This window comes from Melanotaenia boesemani, chromosome 3 (assembly GCF_017639745.1).
Source record: "Melanotaenia boesemani isolate fMelBoe1 chromosome 3, fMelBoe1.pri, whole genome shotgun sequence".
NCBI lineage: Eukaryota > Metazoa > Chordata > Actinopteri > Atheriniformes > Melanotaeniidae > Melanotaenia > Melanotaenia boesemani.
The window spans coordinates 7717178-7743139 of NC_055684.1; the positions used below are offsets into that span (position 1 = coordinate 7717178).

General features: G+C 38.5%; 1 protein-coding gene across 1 annotated transcript in view; it reads left to right on the top strand.

The window, feature by feature from the left end:
- The window catches only part of cadpsa (Ca2+-dependent activator protein for secretion a), a 163217-nt gene that overhangs the window by 37561 nt on the left and 99694 nt on the right, over positions 1 to 25962 (top strand). Inside the window, exons 6-11 of the mRNA XM_041981494.1 lie at positions 2893 to 3014; positions 4736 to 4847; positions 4937 to 5076; positions 10934 to 11000; positions 18940 to 19048; positions 19162 to 19374. Coding sequence (XP_041837428.1) covers positions 2893 to 3014; positions 4736 to 4847; positions 4937 to 5076; positions 10934 to 11000; positions 18940 to 19048; positions 19162 to 19374 — 763 coding nt within the window. The remainder of the gene's footprint in view (positions 1 to 2892; positions 3015 to 4735; positions 4848 to 4936; positions 5077 to 10933; positions 11001 to 18939; positions 19049 to 19161; positions 19375 to 25962) is intronic.

Sequence of the window (25962 nt, forward strand, 5' to 3'; positions counted from 1 at the left end):
CCTCTGCTCACAGCAAAGGGATATAAAGCAAAGAAGATATAAGTTCACTGTTTATTGTTTGTAAGAATATGAATACAGTCACAGGCTGTAGTGGTCAGTGGTCACAGGATGTCAGGAGGAGCCCACCAAGTGTTGCACTGCAGGACTGGTGTTGCTGGATCTGCTGGGATGTGGGATGATAGCAAAGGTGGAGTCAAAACTGACTCCACCAGTGGAACATGTAGATTGTCTATAGATCTCCTGACACTGGAGCAGGTTAAACATATGCAGACACCAGGACAGAAGTGAGACCAGGTGGAGATTCTGATGAAGACCCTTGGGGCAGGAGGAGATGCTGCTGACTCCAGGATTCTGACATGGAGCTGGATTTTGGGAAATTTATGGAAAATTGAGAAAACTTCAACAGAGAAATGGAAGCAGGAGCCAGAACTAAAAAACTAAACGGACTGCAGAGGAAATAAAGCAAAACCAACCCACAGACCATAACACAGTGTACTCAAATAGATTTGAACACCTAAAGTTTTACTATAAATGATAAAATTTACATTGCCATGACAACCCCAGGCAACAACGTTCATTCAGCTGTTTGAGTGTGTAAATTTCAAAAATAAGAATTCAATAAAGAAGTCACAGACATGACATGACAAAAGAGAAGCATTTAATACATTTGTTTAAAGATTTTTTTCTGTTTAGGAGGGAAAACAAACTACATCACATACTGCCATCTACTGGCCAAAATGAGCATCGCCATGAACAGAAAGCTTTTATTCTTATTGTGCACAGACGTCCAGCTGCACACAAACGTCCACACCACGTCAGTTCAGAGTCTGAACTTCAGACATTATTTATCCCAAATGTGCAATTCATTACATACTCTACAACATTAAAAATAAGTCAGGTTTGCTCTAAATGAGTGGGGGTCTGTGTTTAAAAGTTTGACAGCAGAAGGAATAAAAGATTTTGCATCATGATTTGTTTTGCTTTTTGGTGCATTGTAGCATCAAGCGTAAGGCAGCAGTAAAAACTCCATAAAATGTGGTCTGATTGGCTGATAATTTCTTTTGCTTTCACAGCCACCTTTTTTTCCCCAGATTGTACCCAAATTCTTCGGCTGAATACCAACAAACTTCAAACGGACTTTAATAACAGCATTTAAGCTGTTTTTTTCCTTCACAGACAACCAACAGATGGAGGGAGGAAAAAGTTAAAAGGCTTTCAATAAACAAAACAATAAAAGCTGCAAAAAATAGCATTGAAGATATTACTAGAACATAATTCCTATATTATGAAGTCTTTGTTGACCCCTTTTGACAAAACCTCAGTGTTTTCTTTTAATCTGAGCTGTGGGGAGTCAAGCATCTGAACCTCTTCACTGTGGATGGGGCTTGCTCTTGATGGATCTAGACTCAGATTTGGCCCAAAGTCAGTGGTCAGGTCTTTAGTTCAAAGCATTTTTAAGATAAAAAAATGATTAATGCATCATTTAATAAAGTAAAGTAGAGCCTGGCTGTGATCTGAATCTTGTCCATGTAGGAGGGTCAGTAGCAGTGTCATCAGATAGTTTGACAATGTAGCCGCCTTCTGATGTTCTGCAGCTGTCTGTGCACATAATGAAGGGATCAGGTTAAGGACACACCCCTGTGGTGAACCTGTGTTTGAGAGCCTGATACTTGACAAGCATCCATTCACCAAAACCTGCTGGATTCAGATTGAAAGTAAGTCTAAAAGCAGCTCTAAAAACCAATCCGGTAGCTTAGAACAGGATGCAAGATGGTCTGTTAAGACATGAGGCTGCACCTTATTAAAAGCAGATGAAAAGTCTGCAAATAGGATCCTTGCGAGGGATTTTGGTTTTCAAGGTGCTTAAACACATCTAGGATGAAGAGTTTCCTACACATTTTAGCACATGCTACATGAAAAAAAAAAAAAAAAAAAACAAACAAACAAAAAAAGCACATGTTCGAGGTCCAGTTGGACTGGTGGAATCCCGGTCCCCCTGGAGCCTTCATTAGTGGTTCACTCCTCTGGATTATTCGAAGTCTGTGTGATCCTGCTGTTGAAAGAAAAAGCTCATCTCCTGCTCTGTTCTGCTGGTTGAAGCATGCTCAGCTGTGAATGATGACGATGATGATGATGGTGATGAACTGGTTCATCTCTAAGACATTTTTCCAGGAGAAAACATACAGAAAGTTGTGAAAGTGAATTATTTCAGATTATTTTGGTTAATCTTCCACTCAGCTGTCAGAGATGGAGCAAGCTTAAGGTCTCTGTTGGATTTTGGATGATAGGAAAAATGTGACTGATGGATCTGGAAATGTGCAGGGAGGTTTTGAAGATGAATCACTGATGAAGATGAGTTGTTTTTGCTTCCATTGCTATTCATATTTTTATTTTACTGCTGATTACAAGTTACTTATATAATTATTTTTAACCATTGACTGTCTTTAGATTTTTTCTCTGTAAAGCTCTTTACAGAGAAAAGTGACAGAAGGTTTAGTCCACTGCAGGAAATAAGTATATGAAAAGGACTAATATGATTAAATAAAGTTTGTCTTATTGTATTTTGTGACAGTGACATGTGTTTGTATCAGAATACCATGAGAAACACCAGCGTACCACAGCAGCCCAGAAACCGCTGCTCTACAGTATGTTGGTGTTGTGGTACATTTCTCCTGCTACAGAGCAGCCAGCACCAAGTCTAGTTGCCTCAACTGTTTGCTGCTTTGCGGTCATATGATCACCATCCAGTTAACTCAGACACCAGTTAATCATCAGATATTTCTTAGTACCGACTGCCCTGTTATAATAGATTAGCTACACTGAGCTACACTGTCAAAATGTTAAAATGCACAAATGTTCCTGTTTTTGTTTTAAACTCTGTCTCTGTTTCAGGTGGTTATAATGGAGGTACAGGGTCTGAGGTCCTTGGCTCCAAACAGGATAGTTTACTGCACCATGGAAGTTGATGGTGGACATAAACTGCAGACAGACCAAGCTGAAGCCTCAAAACCCACGTATGTGCAGCACACATGCATACACGCTGCAAGGAAAAAAAGTCACCCACAATAAATCTATGTGTGTTATCTTAATCTGTATGTGTTAGTCAAAGCCCATCCAACCTTACAGATCTCAGGCATGATTAAAGTTCAGTGTCTCCTCATACTTTAAATACTGTTTATCATCATATTAATACCCATTCTAGGCACTGCTGCTCTTCCTGCTCATGCTTAATTCACATTTTTTTCAACTTTCAATCCTTCACAAGCTGTAACATTTGCACCTGGTTTATCTGTGAGCTCAGGGCCAGGCTGTCTCTCTCACTGCTTCCAGATCTTGATGCAGGCAGAGTCTCAGGTGTCACTGAAGTTAAAGTCAAAGTCTTTCATTTGACAAAGTGGAAGGTTTGTCTGTGTGGAGAGAAACATCGTTTCTCTCTTGGTTAACCACATCCCGTTTCCATAGTAACCACCCAATGACCGCCTCTTCACTTCCACTTCCTCTCGCAACAGATTCAGTCAGAAGCTACTGTCTTCTCATTAGAAGTAAAGTGATGTAAAATTTATGATATGGGAGTTAGATCCTCAGGCTGGTCTACAGGAAGGGGGAGAGGCACATCTCCAGAAGATTTACTTTTCATTTGTTGTGTCACGTGTTGCTGATAGGGAGAGCCGAGGCCAAAACCACAAACAAAAAAACCCGAATGGTGAATAAAAAGGATGAAGCCCAGCCTCAAAGCAAAAGACACAAACCTACAACTAAACTCCAACTTTACTTCAGCCGAAACAGGACAAAACTATTTAAGAAAAGAATAAATGGTCTAAATACCACAGAGAGAAATTAGATTTTTTTTATTCTTAATCACTAGTCATAATTACCTAATATGCATGTTTCAGAACTGTGAGAGAACCTAAATAAATCCCGGTCAGAAACTGGGAGAACATGCAAACTTCACACAGAAAGAACACAAGATTAGAACCAAAGTCTGGTGGAACAAAGGGTAAAAATATTTTATGGTATTTTTCTTTTACATTACATATTCAATATATTTTACTACAGTACAGTATGACTAGCGTGGATTTGTGTCTTCTGCAGACACTATCCCGTGAGCATGGGTGGGATCCGCTGTTTGTTATTGCATCATGTGTGAAACAACACAAACAACTCTGCTCTGTGGATCTTTATCACCTCATTTTGATTTACCAGACACTGTTAGCGCTGTCCTCTATATCTGTGAGGAGAAATGGCCAACCACCATATCACTGTTCAGTCCACTAATGAATTAGTGTTAGACTGAACTAATGTGCTCATCTTGTACCAAAAATAACAAAATTATTACAGGTGGATGATACGCAATCTTTTTAAATGAGTTCTCATTTCTATTCATTCGAAGTCACCTACTGCCTCCAAGTCCTGGTTTTAGTTGTCCTGTGATGGTTTGCAGCCTTCTGTCTCCTACTAGGGAGGTTCTGAGCTTGAACCTGCCAACTGGGATTGGGACTATACCAGAATAATGCATTTTAGGACAAACAGGAAGTGTTTGGGCAGTAATAATAATAATAAATTTTATTTCTTGGCGCCTTTCTACACCCAAGGTCACCGTACACAAAAGGAAAAATAAATAAAAAGTAAATAAAAATAAATTACATAAAAGTTAAAAACTGTATGCAAGTTAACTGACGTCTATTTTCTTTAACGTGGTCCATTTTTTCTTGTGTTTGTGTATATTTGTCTGTAGTTGGGGCACGCAGGGGGACTTTACCACCACCCAGCCGTTACCTGCTGTAAAGGTGAAGCTGTTCACTGAGAGCACAGGGGTGTTGGCTCTGGAAGATAAAGAGCTAGGAAGGGTGACCAACAGTTTAATTTTGGCAAAGTTTAATTTAAGTATAAACTTTTCAGCCGTAGCCAACATTCACTGTTATGTTGTTGTTCCCAGGTTGTGCTTCACCCGACTCCCAACAGTCCCAAACAGTGTGAACTCCATAAGATGACGGTTTCTAAGGGCTGCTCAGACAGTGACCTCAAGATCAAACTGGCCATTCGCATGGACAAACCCCAGAATATGAAGCATTGTGGGTAAGTGATTATCTTTTTAACACTTAAACATGCTCCATATTGGGCAAAGACAATTTCTGAGACCTATTTTATCATTTTATGGCAAAAACTCAAAATCTGAAATTTGTCTCTTCTCCCGCCTGGTGGATACCTGTCACACTAAATATTTCTGACATACCATATGGTAATAAACTTTACATATTTGCAAATTATTTTCGTTTCATTATCTTTTACGTTTAGTTAAACGGCCAAATGACTTCAGATTAGCCCTTAAAACTCAGCTGGATCACTCTCACCCCCTGGGCGCTATTTTTTATATTGTCAACCATTTCTCAGAAACGGTAGTGCGCAACATCTTCATAATAAAAATAGATTACTATCACTACTATGTTGCTAAGAGACCTCTATTTTGACCTGGATATAATGATGAAGCTACTTCCTGTCAAACTTTCCACCAATCAAAGAGCTTAAACTGACAAAAACGACTAATCTGGAGCAGCCAAAGATCAACAAGTGAGCAGAAAGTTCTATGTGTGTCTGAAAAGAACAACAACAAAAATGATCCTCTATGGCTGGAAAAATGTTTTGGTGCACGTGGCACCAAAAACCAGCTGAGTGGGAGTTGGTTTTGTGAGGATAGTAGGCAAATACTGAGGCTATCCTGAAAGAATAATGTCTTGATGTTCACTAGGATTAAAAGGGATGAGATAATAAATGCTTTCCAAGCAGTACACCCTCAACAGGTTGCCAGTTCATCACAGAGTCAGCGCAGAGACAAACAAGCACTCACTCTCAGTAGGATCCCAATTAGGCAAAAGAGCTGAATATCCTTAACTTTTTGTAAGAGATAGATAGATAGATAGATAGATAGATAGATAGATAGATAGATAGATAGATAGATAGATAGAAGAAAAGGGAAATATGATTGAATTGAGGACTTATTGTACAATCAGACCCTGGATCCACCTCCTGCAGAAATAGTGCTTTGCTTCCCTCTTGTGGTCCACAGTGGTGATGGCACAAACATTTTCCAGTGCAGAAAACTTCGCCATATATACAGCATCTCAGCTAGTTTGTGTGGAGAGTCCTCTCCATCTACATTTTATTACACATGATATGTAACATCTTTTACATCTTTATCTCTGTGGAGAGCCTCAACGTACTGTGGTGCATCTATATCAGTTCTCATTTAAACAGTAAATAACAGAAACAACCCAAACAGCATTGTTATTGTTCAATTTTCAATAGCTGAATTTCACTTCTTTGGTATCAACACATGCTGAGGTAAAAAGTGAGCACATGGCACTAAAGCTGGGAAATATGATATATTCAGTAAAGTTATCTCAAGGTTTTTAACATGATTGAAATTTGCCGCCTGTGTAGGATAGAAAATGTGTACTTTTATAAAAACATGATGATATTTAAAGTCTAACTGTGAGGTGATTTCTTTGTTTACATCACACTCCTGCAGATGGTGGTTGTTGCAGATATGTCATTTTACCACATACTTGACTCGTCTGACAGTCTGAGAGATGTGGTGAGATGGAAATGGTGTGAAAATACATAAACATGATGTAAACATCCGTATTTATATCATCTACAATCATGCCCAGAAAACATACAAGTAGTTTCAGGACTGCTCTCAAGACCCTGGCCGGTCCTTCTACCCTCATCATGCAGCATGTTAATTATGTGACGTGACCAAACCTTAAAATGTGTAAAAATGAGGCATGAAAAGGGCTGAAAGGGGCATCCTGTTAAAGTTCATTGCCATGAAATCATGTCGAGAATGAAAGTCTGCTGTGGGCTCTGATTCTCATTACTGCTGAGGAGCTCAATTTGCCACCTGTATATGCAATAATAATAATAATAATAATAATATACCAGTAACACATTGCTACCAAACACTGCACCTGACTCAGATTAATGGGTATTTAGACATCAAGTTCTGCCCAAGCCTGAGTCTGACTTCAAAACCTGCAGGACACCAGCCCTTAAGGACTAGGACTGAGGATCCCTGCTGTAGATGGACTCATCCCACCCAGCGATAAGCTCCACCACAGTAGTGTTATCTAAAAGTTTGGCAGTGGTGGTGGAGCAGACAGCACACAGCAGCCCTGAGGAGAGTGGGTGCTAATTGCTGGGGAGGTGTGGGGGCCACCCAGACCCTTTGTGTGGTGTCTGTCAGGAAGGAAGTTGGAATGTGGGAGTGCCGGTGCTAACAGCTGGCACACCAGGCTGTGAGGAGTGATGGTGACAAGCACAGTTAAAGTAAATGAAGAGGCGATGTTGGTCATTCCGCTGGTGCTCCAGCTGTGACAGAGCAGCTTTGAGGGCAGCAGTAACAACATCCTCACTAGACCTGTTAGCCCTGTAATCAAACTGAATGTATTGAAGGTGGGAGAGATTGACAACATGACCAGTCTCTCAAAACCCTTCATCACCACTGGAGTGAGTACTTCTGGCTGGTAGTCATTCAGGCAGCTGGTGGATGATGTTTTGGGTATCTGGACTGTGGTGGAAGACTTTGATAAGGGTGGAACTGTGGCTTGAGATTAAAGATTAAAGATCTTGCAGGTGCCTTCCTGGGACTGAAGACCTGCAGCAAGCTTCTCACTTCGCTCTAACATCCTGAGGACGGAGGTGATGTTGTGAGCTGCTGGGATGGCTACCGCTGGTAGCTCCACCTCAAAATGAGCAAAGAAGTGGTTCAGCTCCTCTGCCAGTAAAGCGTCACCTTCAGTAGCTCCATGACTGGCCCTGGTGATGTGCTCCAACTTCCTGCCAAACCTGCCAGCTGTCATTACTGTCCAGGTGTTCCTCAGTCCTCTTCTTGCCCTTTCTGAAGCCTTTCTTCAGGGTGGACTGTGCCATTCTGTAGAGGAGCCACTGAGAGGCACCATCAGGCAAAGCTGTGATGGCTTTTGTGGTGGTAAGAGCAGATTTCCTGAGAGGGGTGTCTGCAGAAATCATCAACAGTGATGTGTTCAGATTGTGACAAGTATGGTAGCAAGTACCTCTGTATCCCAGCTCATTTTATTGGAACTTGTCTAGTGTGATAGCACATCTCCTAGCACGCTTTATGTGCTGGTGGAGATTGTGGAACATTGTTTTTAAAGCTATGCGGGTGAAACCCCCTGCGATAATTAACACTGCATCAGGATATCAGCTCTGCTGGCTGCTAAAGCTGCTGTTTACATGTCTCAGAGTCGAGTTAGCATTAGCAGCCAGTGCAATGTAAATGACAGTGAACTCCCTCAGTAGGTAGATGGGTCTGCATTCCGCAGTCATGGACTCAAAGTCAGGGGAGTTGTTTTGATATAAACATCCTCCTTTCTATGATCTTACCAGAGTCCATAATCCTATGATATCGCCATGTTAGGTATCCATGTTAGCTATGAATAAAGCCAGGTGTCTGTGATCACAAGTATACAGCAATCCTTGATGTTTGTTTCAACCTGAAGCCTCAGTTCGTCCATTTTGTTGATGAGGGATCTGGCATCGGCGAGGAAAAGTCTGGCATGTGGTGTTTGTGTGGCTGTCTTCATAGCCTTGCTGGCGCGCGAGCCCTGCAGCCTTACTCCACCTGCCAGGTGGAGTAATCATGGCAATTTGTGTTATGTCCACCGAGATGTCGTGCGGCTGGAGGAGTTTAGCTGTAACACTTCACTTACGGCTTATTCAGAACTTGAGAAGATGGCATGTGCTGTAATGGTTGTTGGCCCAGCAGAAAGTGGAACTCGCACAAAGAGCCACGGCAAACACTAAAAGGGAGGCACCGAGCTGCCCCCATTTTCACACAAATGATTGTTTTTCACCTATCAGATTGTAAGAAAATGTGATGTAAAACGTACTGTTCTATCCTCATTTTATTTGCATTTTCAATGATAATCTGTTAACATGAATGGAAGAAATTAGATTATAATTGGATCAAATCAGATTGGGTCTATAATTCTTAAAACTTCACCAAGTCTCCGGCGCCTCCCGAGAGCTACAGTTTCTCAGGAATGATAGTGTGTAACTCTGTGCAGTCCCGGGATGCAATTTGCCGTGAATTATGGGGCACAATGTTTTCTAAGCAATTCATTTAAATATTCTCTTATCCAAAGCATGCACGAGACCCAGGAATAAGGTGCCTTTCAGGCACAAAAGCACCACTGTGTCATTTTTAAAATGACCCCAAAACTTTTAGTGCAATAGGTGCAAAGTGTCAGTAGGTCAGGATGCGACCTTATTACTGCACAGACCGAGTGTTGAGAGGAAAGACGGGCATCCTCATGTACTGTAAGCCTTCTGTGGCCGTCTGCAGTGCTGTGAGGGAGAAAATCCAAGCCGAGTCACGTTTTTGTTATGTTATGCACAGTAAAGCACACACTTCATGTATTAATGCTTTGCTCTTCTATCTGTCACTGTGAGGGATTCATCCTTCTCTCCTTTCTCCGTATGCTCTCTTTTGGGATCTTACTCTACAATTAAGCACACAGACTCTTAGTCACACATACTGGTCTCTCACACGGTGTGCAGCCCTGCATGTTTCACCCTGTGGATGCTGGTTTCTTTAGAAGTACAGGAAGACAACAGTTTGTTGATGGGCCAGGGGTAAAAGCAGACTTTAGGCAGGCAGAGGTAAACTGAGGCAAGAACGCCACTGAAACCAGCATTTTCATTGTTTGAAGATAGGTTGAAGATATTTTATTGGTTCCTCCAGTGGAGGCAAGTAAAAAAAACACAACGGACAAAATAGTGAACAAGATAAAACATAAGGACATAGGCTGAAGCAAAAAAAACATCTTCCCCTTTTTACAAACAGAAGAAAATCACCTCATAAGGGAATATCCATCATCCATCATCACAACGGTCTTAAAAGGACCCTACATCTTTTTAAACACTTTAATAACAAAGAATCACACATTTTATTATTTTCAAGACAATTAATCCAACATTTTACACCCATAACAGAAACATAGTGACATTAAATGTTGCCTCTACTTCGGTAAAATGATCTCTCAGATCATTTTTGCTTTTCCTCTCGTTCTGAACAGTTTCTGGATGTTAGAAGATAATTGTTTGTTCTTAGCTTTGCACATTTTAAGTATTAATCTATAATCTAATTCACCAAATTTGAGAATACGTAATTGAATTTGTAATGAATTAGTTGTTTAATAATAGTTTATTGGCTAATATTCTGACTTTCTTTTGTAAAAAAAAATAAGATTGAATTAGTGTTTGTTTTATATGTATGTCATATATGGTATGATTAGTGAATGATATAATATAAACAATAATTTCTCACATAAACGGTCGGTAGTTTTATTCAGCAATGCAACAGATTTAGACGTTTTATTTTTTTACATCATTTATGTGACTTTTCTAGTTTAGTTTATTATAAACAATGACTCCTAAAAGTCTATGAGAAGTTAGTAAAAGATGAAAAGTAAGAAATTTTCATGTATGAAGAAATAATAACTGAGCTTCAGTATTTTATTTCTGAACATGGTCAACACTGCAGCAGATCCTGAATTCTCCTCCGCACATAGTTTTACTTTGTGTTCAGGGGATATTAAACTAATCCAGGCTGTGGTCCAGTAACATGTCTCAGCTGGAGGACTGATGGCGTGTCTAACACATGATTTACAGTCACACCTGGAGGAGTCAGAGTTATGACTGAAAATCTGTGAGCGAAGAGAGGAACAATGAGATTAATGGTCATTTTAAAAATGCTGCGTCTAATTGCAGTAATAGTATTTTACCAAAAGAGGTCAGTGGATCCTCTCCCTCTCCTCAGACCTGAGCTGTAACTCTTTTAATGCCATCACACACAAAAACCGGCCAAAAGAAAGAATAAAAGTCTTTTTTTTCCCCCCTCTTCATTCCACAGGTACCTTTGGGCTATCGGCAAAAATGTGTGGAAAAGATGGAAGAAGAGATTCTTTGTATTGGTCCAGGTAGGTAATCTAATATTGATTTATTTGTTTATTGTGATCAGAAAAATAAAATTATCTTCAGTTTGCCACTTGATAAAGGAAAAAAAGGCCTTTCCACTGAACTTTCAGCAACAGTAACAGTTAGACCTGCGATCTTTCTTTTAGTCGACTCCTGATCATCCCAACACGTCCCCACATGAGACTTCAGGTTCAGTCTGCTGCCCTCAGATTCAAAACATCGTTTCTCTGATCATTATTTGGATCATTGTGAGCATAAAATCACATTAGAAAAATGGTCACCTCTCAACTCTCAAGATGATAAACAGATTATAAAAGAAATATTTCAAATTGCAGATCAAGAAATGAATATAATATAATATAATATAATATAATATAATATAATATAATATAATATAATATAATATAATATTATATAGTAATGCTTTTATGTTGCAATACTTTCTTATTATTATCAAATATAAATATAGAATCAAATAAAATAGAACAATTATTTGCCCTAGAAAAGCATCACTTTCTCAGGCTCAGTGTGTTTTTTATGTAATTTGCAGATTAGTTTTAGTTGCAGATTAAATGTTTAAAATGTTTAAACTAATTCTACATACATCTAGATTTTTAAATTTAATTTTATTTTCCCAAATCCTAAATCCCGTCAGTTTTTGGATATTTTCTGTAGAACATGTATTGTCGAACATCAGCTGCAGTAGAGGTTCTGCTCTGGAGGGCTGGATGAAATCCGGTGGGATTTCTTCATTCTCCCTCTGTGTTAAATGTACAAACCAAAGCAGAGTTTTGGAGAATAGGACGAGGATGAGCTCAGCGACTTCATCACATGAGCAGTCTTCAGCTGTATGCTTGTAATGTTTCCAGCGACCACATGTTGTGTGTGCAGCGAGGAGGAGAGATGCAGCCAAGCTGTCTTCCCTCGGCTGTCAGATGAATGATGGAGAGGCCAAGCAGGCTTTTGTCAGGAGATAGCCTGGGTTGGGAGGGGGGGGTGGGGAGGTGTAAAGGATGGGGTGGTAGCAGCCATTTCCTGGTGGCTCTGCACTGGGAGGTGGGCAGCAGGCGAGGGGGGGTGGGGGTGGGCAGGGGTAGGCCTGTCTCTTATGTGTTAGAAAGGATATGTCTCAAAGCTACAAGTTGACAGGGGATTGACAAAGTGGAGTGAACACTAGCTGGTCTAACACTTGCAGCTAGAAAAGCCTGAGCGCAGCCAACTTGAAGCCTCCAACTTGCTCCCAGCTAAATAAATAGCAAGTGACAAATACTGGTCAATAGACTGCACATTCATGTGTGTGTGTGTTTGTTTTTGTGTCTGTCTTTGAATGTGCGTGGATGTTTGTCGTGAGGAGCAAGAGGCTCGATCTGTTCATTGTTGTGTTGTTGGTTGCTGTTTTAGAGATGCTGCAGAAGTAAATCTGCACTTTTTTTTTCTGTGGTCAGCAGATGGCTCATCCCAGTTTTACCTCTGCAGACTCTGACTTGGATTTACTCCCTGCCGACGTGAACTAGTGCTAATTGATCTACCTCTGACTAGTGGGATGTCCACAGTCTGAAAAAGATACAAAAGAACTGACGTGCTTAGTCTAGTGAAAGTGATTGGTCACTGGTCAGTGAAACTATTAGTGAAGAATGAAAGCAGCAGAGTATGCAAAAATGCATTTTAGAGTTAAATGTTGTTACTATAACTTTCATAATTCATGAGTTTTTGTTAATGCGTCCAGTGGGCAGCATGAGGAATTATTTCATGATCCTGGATCCCACATCAGCATCACAGCCCTGGAACTATTTTAACATCTGCTTCCTGTTCTAATGTTAACATGAAACAGCTTCTGACTTCATCATCATATTACATTAGATGTTTCTTTTCTGCTATGACGAGGTGAATGTGCTTTAGATTCCTATTTCTTTCTGCCCTCTGACCAAAAACATACTGTACACAGAATAAATTAAGTACGCTCCAGTCGGAGCCTTGAGGTCTTTGACCCAGCTCCTCCTGGAGATTGCCTCTTCCAGGCTTATCTCCAAGGCTGAAAGAGTTTTTTTTTTGGTGGCTTCTTCTAAATTGTGGTATAGTCTCCCCCTTCACATCAGAGCTGCTCAGACTATTTCTGGTTTTACAGCCTTGTTTAAGACCCACTTCTTACCACTGGCTGTTAAACACAGCTGAGCTGGACATTTATTATAACTTTAAAAATTTTAGTTTGGTTTTATTATGTTGTGTTTTATCGTTTTTTATTGTTTTATATAAATTTTTTATTAAACTTGAACTTGACATTCAAAACTACAAGAGCTGTATGCATAACCTTGATCTTAAATGAAATCTGAGACATGAAATTACTACAAAAGTGTCAGAATCAAGATATGTGTTATTGTTTCAGAAGGAAATCCACCTGGAACACAGTAGAAAATGTAAATGTTATCTCCTCCTAAAAGAGAACCATGTTACTTTCAGCGAAAACCAGAGGATAGCAGCCCAGTTTTTCTAGGAATGAGTAAAGTAATGTCTGATGAGGAACTGTAAACAGTAGAAGGTAAAAAATAAAAAAATAAAAGACAGAACCCTGTTCCAGAGTTTTTATAGAGGTGTTACACAGGTAAATATGTCAGGAAGCCATTGGCTGGAATTGATGGACGCCTCTATCAATGGTTAGAGTGGGATAGCCCCCACGTTTACCTTAGAAACACCGTGAGGATCCAGAAAGAAGTGAAGCCCAAGACAGTATTTGATAATAAGAATGAATACTTCACTATAAAACCACCTTTATCTCCATGGAAACTAGCGGGACCTTCATGATTCATTTCAAATAAAGGCAGGGTCATAGGAAAACGCATTAGCAGAGTTTTTTTTTAGAGTTGGAATCAAAGTTTTACCAGAAAACTGCAAAAGTAAGATTAGATTTATCATGAGACAGACATCTTTGTAACCAGCAGAGTCTCTGCTGTCACGTGACACCTTTTGTGTGGTTTGCTTGAAGTGGAGAAATTAGCCGACGCTCTAAAATGGAAAGTGATGTTCTCATGTTTTTCCTTACATTCCCATATAATTACTTGGGCTTTGAACTGTGTTTGGTTTGGATGCCAGTGCTTGGTAGAGCCTTTTAGCTGAGTTTCTCCTTGTCATTTTTGTATGCTGCATGTTAGTGTTACTGCTTCCTGGTGTGTGCAAACATCTCCAGTGCTGCACGTTTGCTGCCTCCTGTACAGAAGGCTCTCATCCAGCGATTTAATCAGTTTATTGATGTTAAAGAAATCCCTTCAGTTTTTCCATCTGATTGGCCGTCTATGATGTGACTTTAAACAACCTCTGTTTGTGTACAGCAAACAGATGTGTGGATCCTGCTCCGATGGGGGCCCTGCTGGGTCTTTTTGCATTGGAAATATCCGACAGACATCTTCCGACTGTCAGCCAGGAGGACAGTCTGCTCCCGTGCAGGAAAGCATATTTTACACAGTCAGGGAAAGTGGAAGATGGAAGATGAAAACATACTTTTTTCCTGTTTTCCTGTAAAATCATGCAGAGGCGTGTAAACTTGACTCCTGATTATCAGTTGGTCCAAGGCAACCTGGAGAGGCACAAATGACAACAACTTGAAACACAAAACATCCCGAAACAGCTGCCATGTATGGCCACATATTCATTTGCTGCCTGATTTTCCTCGTCCATTTCAGGACATACAAGTTTTTATTTTGCAGCCTTTAGAATAATATAGAACTATAATACTAGTGATAAATGTGGTTAATAGCACTATACAGTGCCAGTCAAACGTTCAACGGTCTAATTTATTTCTAATCGTTGGAGCATTGTTTACATGGAAGTTGGACAGTATTTTTACATACATAAAGAAACTTGTAGGCAAGGAGCAGCTTTTGTATAACTCTGAAGGAGAGGAAACTGACTTGTGTGTATCAGAAGTCCCAAAGTGGAATTTCTACAATGTCCTTAGATTTGAAATGCCTCAACTAGCAAGAGTTTTACACCTGGACAACCACTTCAGTTTGGACTGAATCAGGGACAGAAATGACGAGACATGGCAGCATTTCTTCCTCCCTAAATTCTTTTCCGTTGGTACCACCACATCTTCAGTCCTTGCTCTCTGGTAGTTAACACCTTCCTCATTTCCCATCCCTTGTTCTTCACACTACTTCTAGACCACCTCCTCATCCTCCCTCTTCATTAGATCACAATCATTGCAGTATAGCTGGAGCCTGCATTGCAATTCTTTAGATCCAGCATCAAGGCAGATTACAGAGCAGATAAAGTTCTGTGTTCACTGGATGAACCATAATCACGTCTGTCTGGTGATATCAGTTATTTTCAGCTTACTTTATTCACTTATTCCAGTTTGCCTTGAATTCCGCTTGTTTTGTTTTGGTCACTTTGATTGAATTAATTTGGTTCGGCTGAAATCCTGAAAACTTTTTTTTCAGATGACCATGAACGTTTCACACACCAAAGTATTCTAGTTCATTACACCTTCACTTCCCCACAATGCTTCAGTTCACTGAGGTTTGTTTTTTCTCCTGCAGCCTCAAACTTATACATAAAATAAAATAAAGCTCTGGATAATTTCAACTATTACTAAGCTCTTGAAGTAAAAGTATAAAGTTGCATAGAATTAATTGCCTATAATTTGTTAATGAAAGTGAGCTGTGCCCTCATTATTTCTCATGTACTCTTCTTATTTACATTAATTAAACTTATAAATAATTAATTTATTCAGCCTTTTACACTCTAACGTTTATTTGACTTATTTAACCCATAAGAGCTCGATGTGACATATTAACATACATTTTCTGAGACATTTTGCTTTAATTTATGGTACAAACTTTGCTCAAAATCTTGTTGAACACAATCTGATACTTGTCTTCTATCTCCTAATAGATACCCAGAAGCAGAAAACCACATTATAATATTTTTAATGTATCACATAGTAATAAATGGTAGATATCCCTCCCAAAAAATGTTATTTGTTTTGTTACATTTTGTTAAAGGGCAAAATAAAGACCTCATATTAAAAAAATTGGACTATTCTTACCATTTTTTCATGGATTGAATTTGTATTACTAACAATTAAATTGAAAATCTATCCAGTAAATATATTCTATTACAACCAGTGTTATATTTGACAGTATAGCGGTACGTTCTAGGAAAGCTGATGACCTTAACGATTTATTTATTGCAGGTTTCTTTGTTTCGGGCTGATAAGAATTTCCTCTCAGGGCTTAGATGATGAAGTTTATTTGTGTACATGTTTGCTACATCCAACAAGTCATCTCCAGAGTTCAGGTCAGTGTGTTTTCAGTAATGATGTGAGCATAAACGACTGCAGCAGTCGCTCTGACTCCCCCTTCCTCTCTAATTCTTCATCACAGCCATCACTGTCCCTCCGTCTTCCTGCTGACTGACAGCTGAGAGAGAGAGAGACAGAGAGACAGAGAGAGAGAGAGGAGCTGGGTGTTTTGGGGTGGGAGTGGAGGGGTGTGAGTACTTTAGACTATGATTTGCCTTTGTAGTGTCCTGGAGGCCAGGGAGCTGCTGGAGAGTCAGACTAGCTCCCTCTTTTACTTGGCCTCAGGTGTCATCAGTGCTGTCTCGGGGAATCTCATTTGTCACACACACACGCAGGGGAAATCCAACACATAACACACACACACACAGAATGCAGCTGCAGCTTGAGTGAGAGCTGCCACTTGCAGCAGCAGACGTGGGGACATTGGCCTGGCCGGTGATTTGTGACGACAGGCTGGTATGACTGGCAGCTACAGTAACAGCAGGCCGGCTAACAACACACTGCGGCTGCTCCTCGTAGCAACTCTGGACCACCAACCACCGCTCCACTCACACAGCATGGCTGGATGTCTTCCTTTCATCTGAGAAAATACAAAACCCTGTTTACTTTCAGCTCAGCTTTCATTTATGTATTCATTATTACTGGAGAATTGGTGGGTGGAACAAACATGCCTATGGAAGACAATAAATGAGTTCTGCTGCCTTCATGGTCCTGAAATAAGTGGAATAGGACAGAAAAAATGCTGTTAGCATAATAGTCCTCTTTAACAAAGCATGATATTGATTACTTTTTACAGTATTCCCTTTCTGAATGTGTTAGGTGTTAGTATTTGGTTGCACTTTATTAATCAACTGTTCCCTGTCGAATGTACTGAGCTTTTTATTCACACTAATTAAGGAAATTACAATTTTAAAGCCGATGTGTACGAAAGGAGAAGAGTCTATATAATTAAATATTGATTAAAATGTGTCGTTAAATTATTAAAAATGGAAGTTAAACTTATTAAAGCTGGTGGGTTTTATCTGTAGAACAAAGGCTGATCTTTAAATAAATTCTCCAGCCGCACAAAATAAAAAATAATAATTTTTGTGTTTTTCTTCTTCAAATAACAGTGACATCATTTGATCAAACTGACATAGGTGATGATGATGATGATGAAAAACACTATTCAGACATCTTAAACATAGGAAATAGTAATTTCATTTTTAACTAGTCAGTCTTCCATTTCAACATAGGATTTTATCATTTTAAACTGAATTAATGTCGGACAGTCTTTTAGTTCTGGGTCCAACTTACTCCAAACATTAACCCCAACAACAAAAATGCTGCTTTACATTTGTTCTCACGTGAGGTTTTATGAACATTTCACCCCCCCCTCTAAAATTTCAAACAGAGTCTCTTTTTTTAAACAATCCCTGAATTTGAGCTGGTACCTTATTATTCTTAATGTTATACATAAATTGTGACGCTTTAAAGTTGACCATGTCCTTCAGTTTTAAAGCGGTCAGGTTAATAAAAAGCTGGTTTGTGTGCTCTCTATGGGCCGCTTTATGAACTATTATGGTCGCTCTTTTTTGGTTTTATATGTATTTCCCCACACCTCTAAGCCAAAGGTCATGTAGGGAGAACCAGAGAACAATACAAAAGATATAAATTCTTTTATTTACAAACACTTTGACTTTAGAAATAATTGCTAGTGATTTACAGATCTTTGCTTTAATGTGGTTTATATGAGGTTTCCAGCTAAGTTTATTTTGTATAATAATTCCAAGAAATTTGACTTCATTCACTTGTTCTACATTAGTGTCGTTTATTTTTAATTTTCTGTCGACGTTGACAGCATGATTTCCAAAAATTTGAAATTTAGTTTTGTTTATTTAAATCAAACCATTTTTTTTAAACTCTGTTAATTCTTTTCTTACTGTATCTATCAATGTTTCTAAGTTCTGACCACAGCAAAGTATATTAGTATCATCAGCAAATAAGACCAAATTTAACTTTTTTGAAACTAAACATATGTCATTTACACACAAAATAAACAGCTAAGGACCCAACACTGACCCCTGTGGGAGACCACAGGTCACTGCCAGCAGCTGGGAATCAGAACCATTAATGTGGACATACTGGGATCTGTTCTCCAAATAGCTCCTGATCCAAGAAAGTGCTTCACCTCTAATACCATATCTGTACAGTTTTTTTTTAATAATAATTCATGATTCACGTTATCAAAAGCTTTGGTTAAATCTAGACATAAACCAATAGTTTGTTACATTTAAAGAAGTAAAATAATTTGAAAAAGCATCAGGTGATTTTGATAAGGATTAAAGTTGACTGGAAGGTTTGGAAAAAATAGGAAAATATTCATCTGTAGTTTTAATGTTTTTTATTTTTTGGACATTTTTTTATCCTGTTAATAGCAAAAGGTTGGAAATATTAAATCTTGCACTGCAAAAACAACTAAAAATGCATCAATTTTGTTACTAGTTGTTACTAATTTAGTTAATTTAAGGTTCTAAGCTAATGAAGCCGGAAACATAGAAAACCAGCTTTTATCTCATTAACTTTTTACATTATATATTATGTTATACCTGAGTATTCTTCTCTGAACTGTTAAGTGATAATTCTGTCTCGTTTGTTGCGAACAGGTGAGTCAGTACACCTTTGCCATGTGCAGCTACAGAGAGAAGAAGGCTGAGCCTGTGGAGCTTCTTCAGCTGGATGGTTACACAGTGGACTACACTGACCCTCAGCCAGGTACCAGCAACCAAAGCACACAGCCATGCACTGTTTAATACATGGCAGTGTCAGGGAAAGAGGTCCAAATAAGAGTATGTGTACAATCTCACTAACATGACTATGATCTTTAGGTCTCGATGGTGGTCGGACATTCTTCAATGCTGTAAAGGAGGGGGACACTGTGATCTTTGCCAGTGATGATGAGCAGGACCGTATCTTATGGGTGCAGGCCATGTATAGGGCCACAGGCCAGTCACACAAACCGGTGCCCCCCACCCAGGTCCAGAAACTCAACTCTAGGGGGGGAACAGCGCCGCAGCTGGATGCACCAATATCTCAGTTCTGTAAGTTGCACATTTATCTGAGAGTATTTGCAGGAAAACGAGACCTTGAGCAGGTGATCTTGCAGACACGGTAGATGTAACTGCTGAATTGTTAATATTAGGAAAACAATTTTTTAAAGGTAATATTTGCCTGTGGACTGCATAAATAACAAAACTGAGAGAACTCTGTGAAAGTCTGTTTTGCCAGTTTAAGCTTTTCTGTTTTATGTTGCTCAGCACCTTTTGTTTTCTCCTGTGCCTCTGTCACTCTGGTTTTTGCTGTAAAAGTAGCTTTGTCATTGGTTTGGTCTGGTCTCATGTTCTTCCTCTGCATGCTGCTCCCTCTCTGTGGTCCAGAACCGGCCCAAGCCTTTAAGAGGCCCAAAGCAAAATTTAATTTTGTGGTGGCCAACCACCACAGCACCACTGGTGCTAAAATATTAGTGGTGCTTGATAATTTCATCTACTGTAAATGTAGCACACACAAGAATTGTCTTAATTTTATTATATGCACATGCGCACATCATACTGATGTCACTTTGGCTATCAGTTTTAACCCCTTGATGCCTGGTGTCACAAATTTGCTAGAAACCACTTCTGGCTTTTATTACATTTTAGTTATTTTTAACTCATTGATTTGTTTCATCGATTTCATTTACTGTAATTTATGTATGATTTTTTTTTATGATCTATTATTATTAATAATTTTTATTTGTTTATTTAATAGTTTTGTTTTTGTTTGTTTGCTTTTTCTCAGTTTGTTTTTGCACCACCAGTCAAATGTTTGGACACACTTTCCCTATAAATTTTATGGAAAGTGTGTCCAAACTTTTGACTGGTAGTGTATATAGTTTTAAAAAATTTAGACATCAAGGGGTTAACAACACAGGGTTAGCTAATACAAAAAAGGGTTGTTATTTGCAGCAAGTATATATGCAGACGTAGCAGAATGTTTATGTATACGCTTGCTTCGCCACGAGTATATTCCAGCCCTAACCCTTTAAATCCTCACACAAAAAATGGACAGAATTAATTTTTTTAAATCAGAAGTCATTATTTTGCCCTTTATCAAAATATATATAAAAAAGGCAGCAACAAATAATAAAAATCACAATAAAATCTGAAATTCCATTAAAATAATTAGAAGCAAGTTAAGTTAAAAAGTTACCGTGCAGATTTCATGCATCGTCACATGAGAAAAGAAATGTTTTTAACCTGGATTTAAAAATGTCTACATTTGGTGAAAGTTTAATCTCCACTGGCAGTTTGTTCCACTTGTTTGCAGCATAACAGCTAAATGCTGCTTCTCCATGTTTAGTCTGGACTCTGGTCTGGACTAGTTGACCAGAGTCTTTGGATCTAAGAGCTCTGCTAGGTTTATATTCTCTGAACATATCACAGATGTATTCTGGGCCTAAACCATTCTGGGTTTTGTAAATGATCAGAAGGGTTTTAAAATCTATTCTGTGACTGACTGGAAGCCAGTGTAAAGATTTCTACACTGGTGTGATGTGTTCAGATCTCTTAGTCCTGGTTAAAATTCTAGCAGCAGCATTTTGTATGAGCTGCAGTTGTTTAATGTACTTTTTAGGAAGTCCTGTTTAAAGACCATTACAGTACAGCTTCTCTTGGTCTTTCTGAGAGACTAAACTTTTAATTCAGTTGATGTTTCTGAGCTGGTAAAAAGCTTCTTAGTGACAGCTTTGATGTGGTCACTTGGTCTGTGATTTTAAGAGCCCGAGTCTTCAGGTGTTTTCAATGCTGACCCTCTTCTCTTTGCTACCATACAGAATAATCTCAGTTTAGTCTTCATTTAATTGTAGAAAATTCTCCCTAATCCAGGTGTTTATTTTCTCCAGACTCTGACACAGTAAGTCTGTTGGGCTGCAGTCGTCTGGTGACAAAGACGTAAAGTTGTGTATCATCTGCATAACTATGATAATTAATGCAACAAATAAGCAAAATGTATTTTTATATATGTTAAATTTATTATGGTGTAATCTGTCAGATTTTGCGTAGTACCAAACCTTTCCCACAAGGGGGCGGAGGACCAGTATCAGATTGTATACAGCATAATTTGAAGCAAAGTTTTTACCATAATGCAATGTAATAGGTCTTAGAAACTGTAAGAGTAATTAGACAAATCAGGCGTTAAAGGGTTAACCAAACCAAAACATCTGATCTTCCACTAGAAATGAACTCAGTCGCTCGTAGTCGCCTGTTCCTTTACTTCTTACATTAGTAAACTCCAAAAAGATTGTTAACCCTGAAATCTTCATGGTTGATACAAATATGATGAAAATAGTATAGAATTTAATTTTTGTGTATAGTACCATTTTTATTTAAATTATTTAATTATATATTTGTCTCTTTTTGCCTTCCGTCTTGGGCCGGCCCTGCTGTGGTTGAACTGCTGTAGTGTTGAAGTGTTGGTGGCTTTGCTGTGTGTCTTTATGTTTCTCTGTTTGTTCCTCTTCCTTTTCTTTCACTTCATGTAAACCCTGACCCTGCTATCTTGTAGCTGGATTAAAGGGTAAGTGCTTTTCTCTCCTTTTTTTTCTTCTTTCCTTGTTTTGTTGTCTATCACTTTTCATTTTCCTGTATCATTATATCATGATCTGCTTTGACTGTGCTCCTGTCATACATGTTGCATATGTCTTTTTTTAATTAATTCTTTGTATGATTCTGAGAACTGATAACATTCTCTAAATGTCCCTTAAAAAGGATGTAATTCTGACAAACAGGTCTACTTTATTCCACAGCCACTAAAAAAAAAGAAAGAATGAAACAGATTTAAAAAAAGACAGCAGAAACTCAGGGTATTATGCCGCTGGAAAAAAAGGACACTGGTTGTACTGGTGTGGTATGTTTATCCTTCCCATACTGTGATGGTAGAAAATCTAAATGAAGTGCAGAATATTTACCCATGTTTTACCAATATTATCCCAAACCTTTGTACCCCAAAATATGTACACAAAGTTGTAGATATCTTGTAAATATTTACACATATTTTGCAGAATCATTATTAATTTTCTTTTGTGAGGAGGAACATTTGCCTCATAGCTGGTAAGGGAGGCAGTAACAGGTGAGAAAGGGTTTATGTATGGACGCCTGTCACAACACTCAAGGACACAAGCAATTAATTTAAAAGCAAACTATTAAACAATTAATTTAAATAAAAGAAGTAGATAAATTATAAAGATGAGGAGCCCCAGAAGTGATCCCTGGAGAACACCACTGGTGATTGCAGAGGGTTGTGACTGAACATTTTTGAGTTGTACAAACTGAGTGCAGCCAGAGAGGGTTGATGAAACCAAGCAGGTGATGTATTTCTGATACTTATAGATGCTAAACAGTTACGTCATGCATTGTTTCTTCTTTCTTCTGGACCCAAAACCATGAATTTAAATGCTTCAGATTAGATAATTTGAGATTTCATGTGATCTCAAAACTAGTGTTGTGAATAATCCATTCAGCTGTTTTGCATCAGTGATGATAATCTGCCCCAGACCTCCACATTGTCATTTAAATATGCTCAGACTATCGAAAAGTAGAGAATGTGGTGAGATTTGTAATGAAGGACATGTTTTGGCTTCCTCTGTACTGAAATACTTCTTTTAATTATTGTGTGAATAATTCATGTTAAATTTCCCTCTTATTTGATTGTTTTCTACACAGCATGAAACTTATTTTCATGAACTCATTTGGGTAAATTGATCATTTGCTTTTGTCAAACCATCATTTTAATTTGCACATTTCTGAAGTAACCATTTCCAGCAGTTCCAATGTAATTGATATAATGAATAAATAGTTTTAGGCCCAATACTAACCCCTGTGGAACACCACAAGCAGTGTCCAAACAGCAATGTTTAATCAAGGTTTTTTTAAACAGTTTTTCTAGAATTGTACAATAAAATAAACAGGCCAGTAATTTGTGTAGGGGTGTTCATTACAGAGGGACAAGTTAAAATGATATTTTACATACATATGACAGTAGTTTAGAAATCATTCCATTATGAAAAATAAATCACAGATATTTTAAAAAACTGTAAATTAAAAACATGTAGTTAGCAGCCATGCAAACTGAGTTGTCTCTCATGGGAGAAATACCAAACATTTAGTGCGACGCTTTAGTTGAAGAAGTTCTGTTAAGGTTCTGAGATACAGAGAGGAGAACTGGTGGTTTCTGGCAGACAGACCCTGGACGTTTGGGAAAACGAGAGATGGTGACCCTCTGCAACCTGGATAGAAAGAGGAAGTTTGGAAGAAGTCTTGGGAGGTTTCTTTGGGAAGTTGGGGGGTGTGAATAATGGTAAAGGAACTGTAGTTTAACCCTTCAAACTCCTCTAGATCTCTGATGTCCCCAACCTCTGTGGCTTTTTTTGTCAACATTTTCTCTGTGGGGTAAATTGTTATAGATAGCTTACTTTTTGGTGAACTATGGACGTTTTCCAGGCATTTATAACCTGTTCAGGAGGTTTATAATCCAGCTGCAAAAATTAATGTTTATTCAGAGACTCTATATGGTAAAACCACATTGAGTGATCCATGATGTTTTTCACATTTTCATAATAAAAGATCATTACCACTACTGCGTTGTTGGGCATCCGTCTCTTTTGCGGGAGACCTGATTATTATTAACATCTTCTAGTGGGGTCCTTAGGCAAGACCTGAACGCTACAGCCTGATCACTGCAAGTAGCTTTGGAGAAAGCATCTGCTAAATGACTGTAGAATAGAATAAGATGGTAGTGTTTAGAATCTGATGACAGATGAACGTAGACATTGTTTTGACTTTGTATTTATCAGCTGCAGAGATTATTTTTTTTTTAAAAAAGCCAGTGTTGAATCAGTCTGATTAATCTTCATCATGTTACTCAAAAACACACCTGAAACACACTCATTTATTAAAACACACAGCCATTGATTGATAGATCTCCTTGTGCTTTAATGATGTGGCAGTGATTAGATTAATCATTTTTCAACCTTTTGTCATCTTTCTTTTCTGCTTTGACTGCAGCAGTTGAGCTGATTTTCAGCCTTTCATGGAGCCTAGTTTAGTTTACATCATTATGCATGAATTTAATGGAAAAATTAATTGTTGGAAAAGAAGCGATATGACTTAGAATAAATGAAGGACCCAGTAAATGAAAGTTAATCTAGATTTTAAAATGTATGAGTGAAAATGAAAGTTTGAAAAACAATCTTCAAATCATGAGCCTGAGAGGGAGAAGCTGAAAACAAGTGGAAAAGTCCAGCGTTCTGCAGGCTGATCAGTGGTGTCACTGAACCAGTCTGCCAAAGTGGTGATTGTTGGAGCAGGTCCTGAGTTGTAGTCCCTTTAAAAGTTATCTAAGTGTAGGAAGAATGAAATGGGCGCTGTCCTGAGGTAGCCCATGTCTTCTGATAAGTAGGCTGCACACAGTTTATGGAATTGTTTAGCTTAGAGGTTGCGTTGTACTTATAGTATTGTGCAAAGCCAAAATTACACAACATATTTCAGGTTGATATATGGTGCAAACCAAATAGAGCTAAGTTTAAAAAAACCAATGTATCAGTTTGAATCAATTCAAGATAAATAAATCCAATATCGATTCATATAACTTAAAGATCTATTTTTTTTTTCAAATACATATGTCCTTATTTCTGGTAATGTGACCGTACTCTCATGTGACTTACTAAGGCTCAGCTAATTTACATGACGGCATGTCACAGCTGCTCTCTGTGTTCACTGCAGTGAGCACGCACACACACACACACACACACACACACACACACACACACACACAGAGGTCAGTAAAACTGGATCTGAGCAGACAGTGTCATCCTCTTCCTCCTCTGGTGATGAAGGAGATCAAGTCTGCTTCAGTTTATTTAAATAAACACATGTGGCCAAATATATCTGTTAAACATCATTTGTTGCTGGTTTAAATACCTAGATGTAGAAACAGCCAATGAATATTTACTCAGTGTGAAACAGAAATAACAGACGTCCAGTCACGGTCTAGAACAATCTAGCTTACCGCTCTGAAAGATGTTTTTATTCTTTATCAACAGCTTCCTCAATGTGTGTTTTTCCCCAGTGGGATTGAACCTGAATAAAACTCATATATGTGAGGTGAAGTAACGAACAGTGGTTGCCATGGAGACTCCAGGTTCGGAGCTCTGTTGATGAAGGATTTTTGTTGTGGGTCTTAACTCTGGATACAGGTTCCATCAACTCTGATAAAGACACTCAGAGTTGATGGGACCAACTCAAAACACCTGATCTGGAACCAGAAACTCAGAGTTTATTGCCTGGAACAGATTCCGGGTAAAGATCTGAATTCACACCTCTTCCCTCCACAACCCAGTTAATCCTTACAGGCCCTACTCTCAGTCAGACTCACAGCAGAATTCAAGAGGATTATTTCTTGAATGGACTTACTGAAAGATAATTTGATTTGATGAATGTTTAAATGTTTATTTGAATATTTAAAACTTTTTAAGAATCTTTTATAGATCAAGCTACCTGCATGTAATATTACCATACATCACTTTATAAGTTTAAAGGAAATTACAAATAAAAACAAAAGATTTCTGGGATGATAATGATAATTAAATCTCCTCA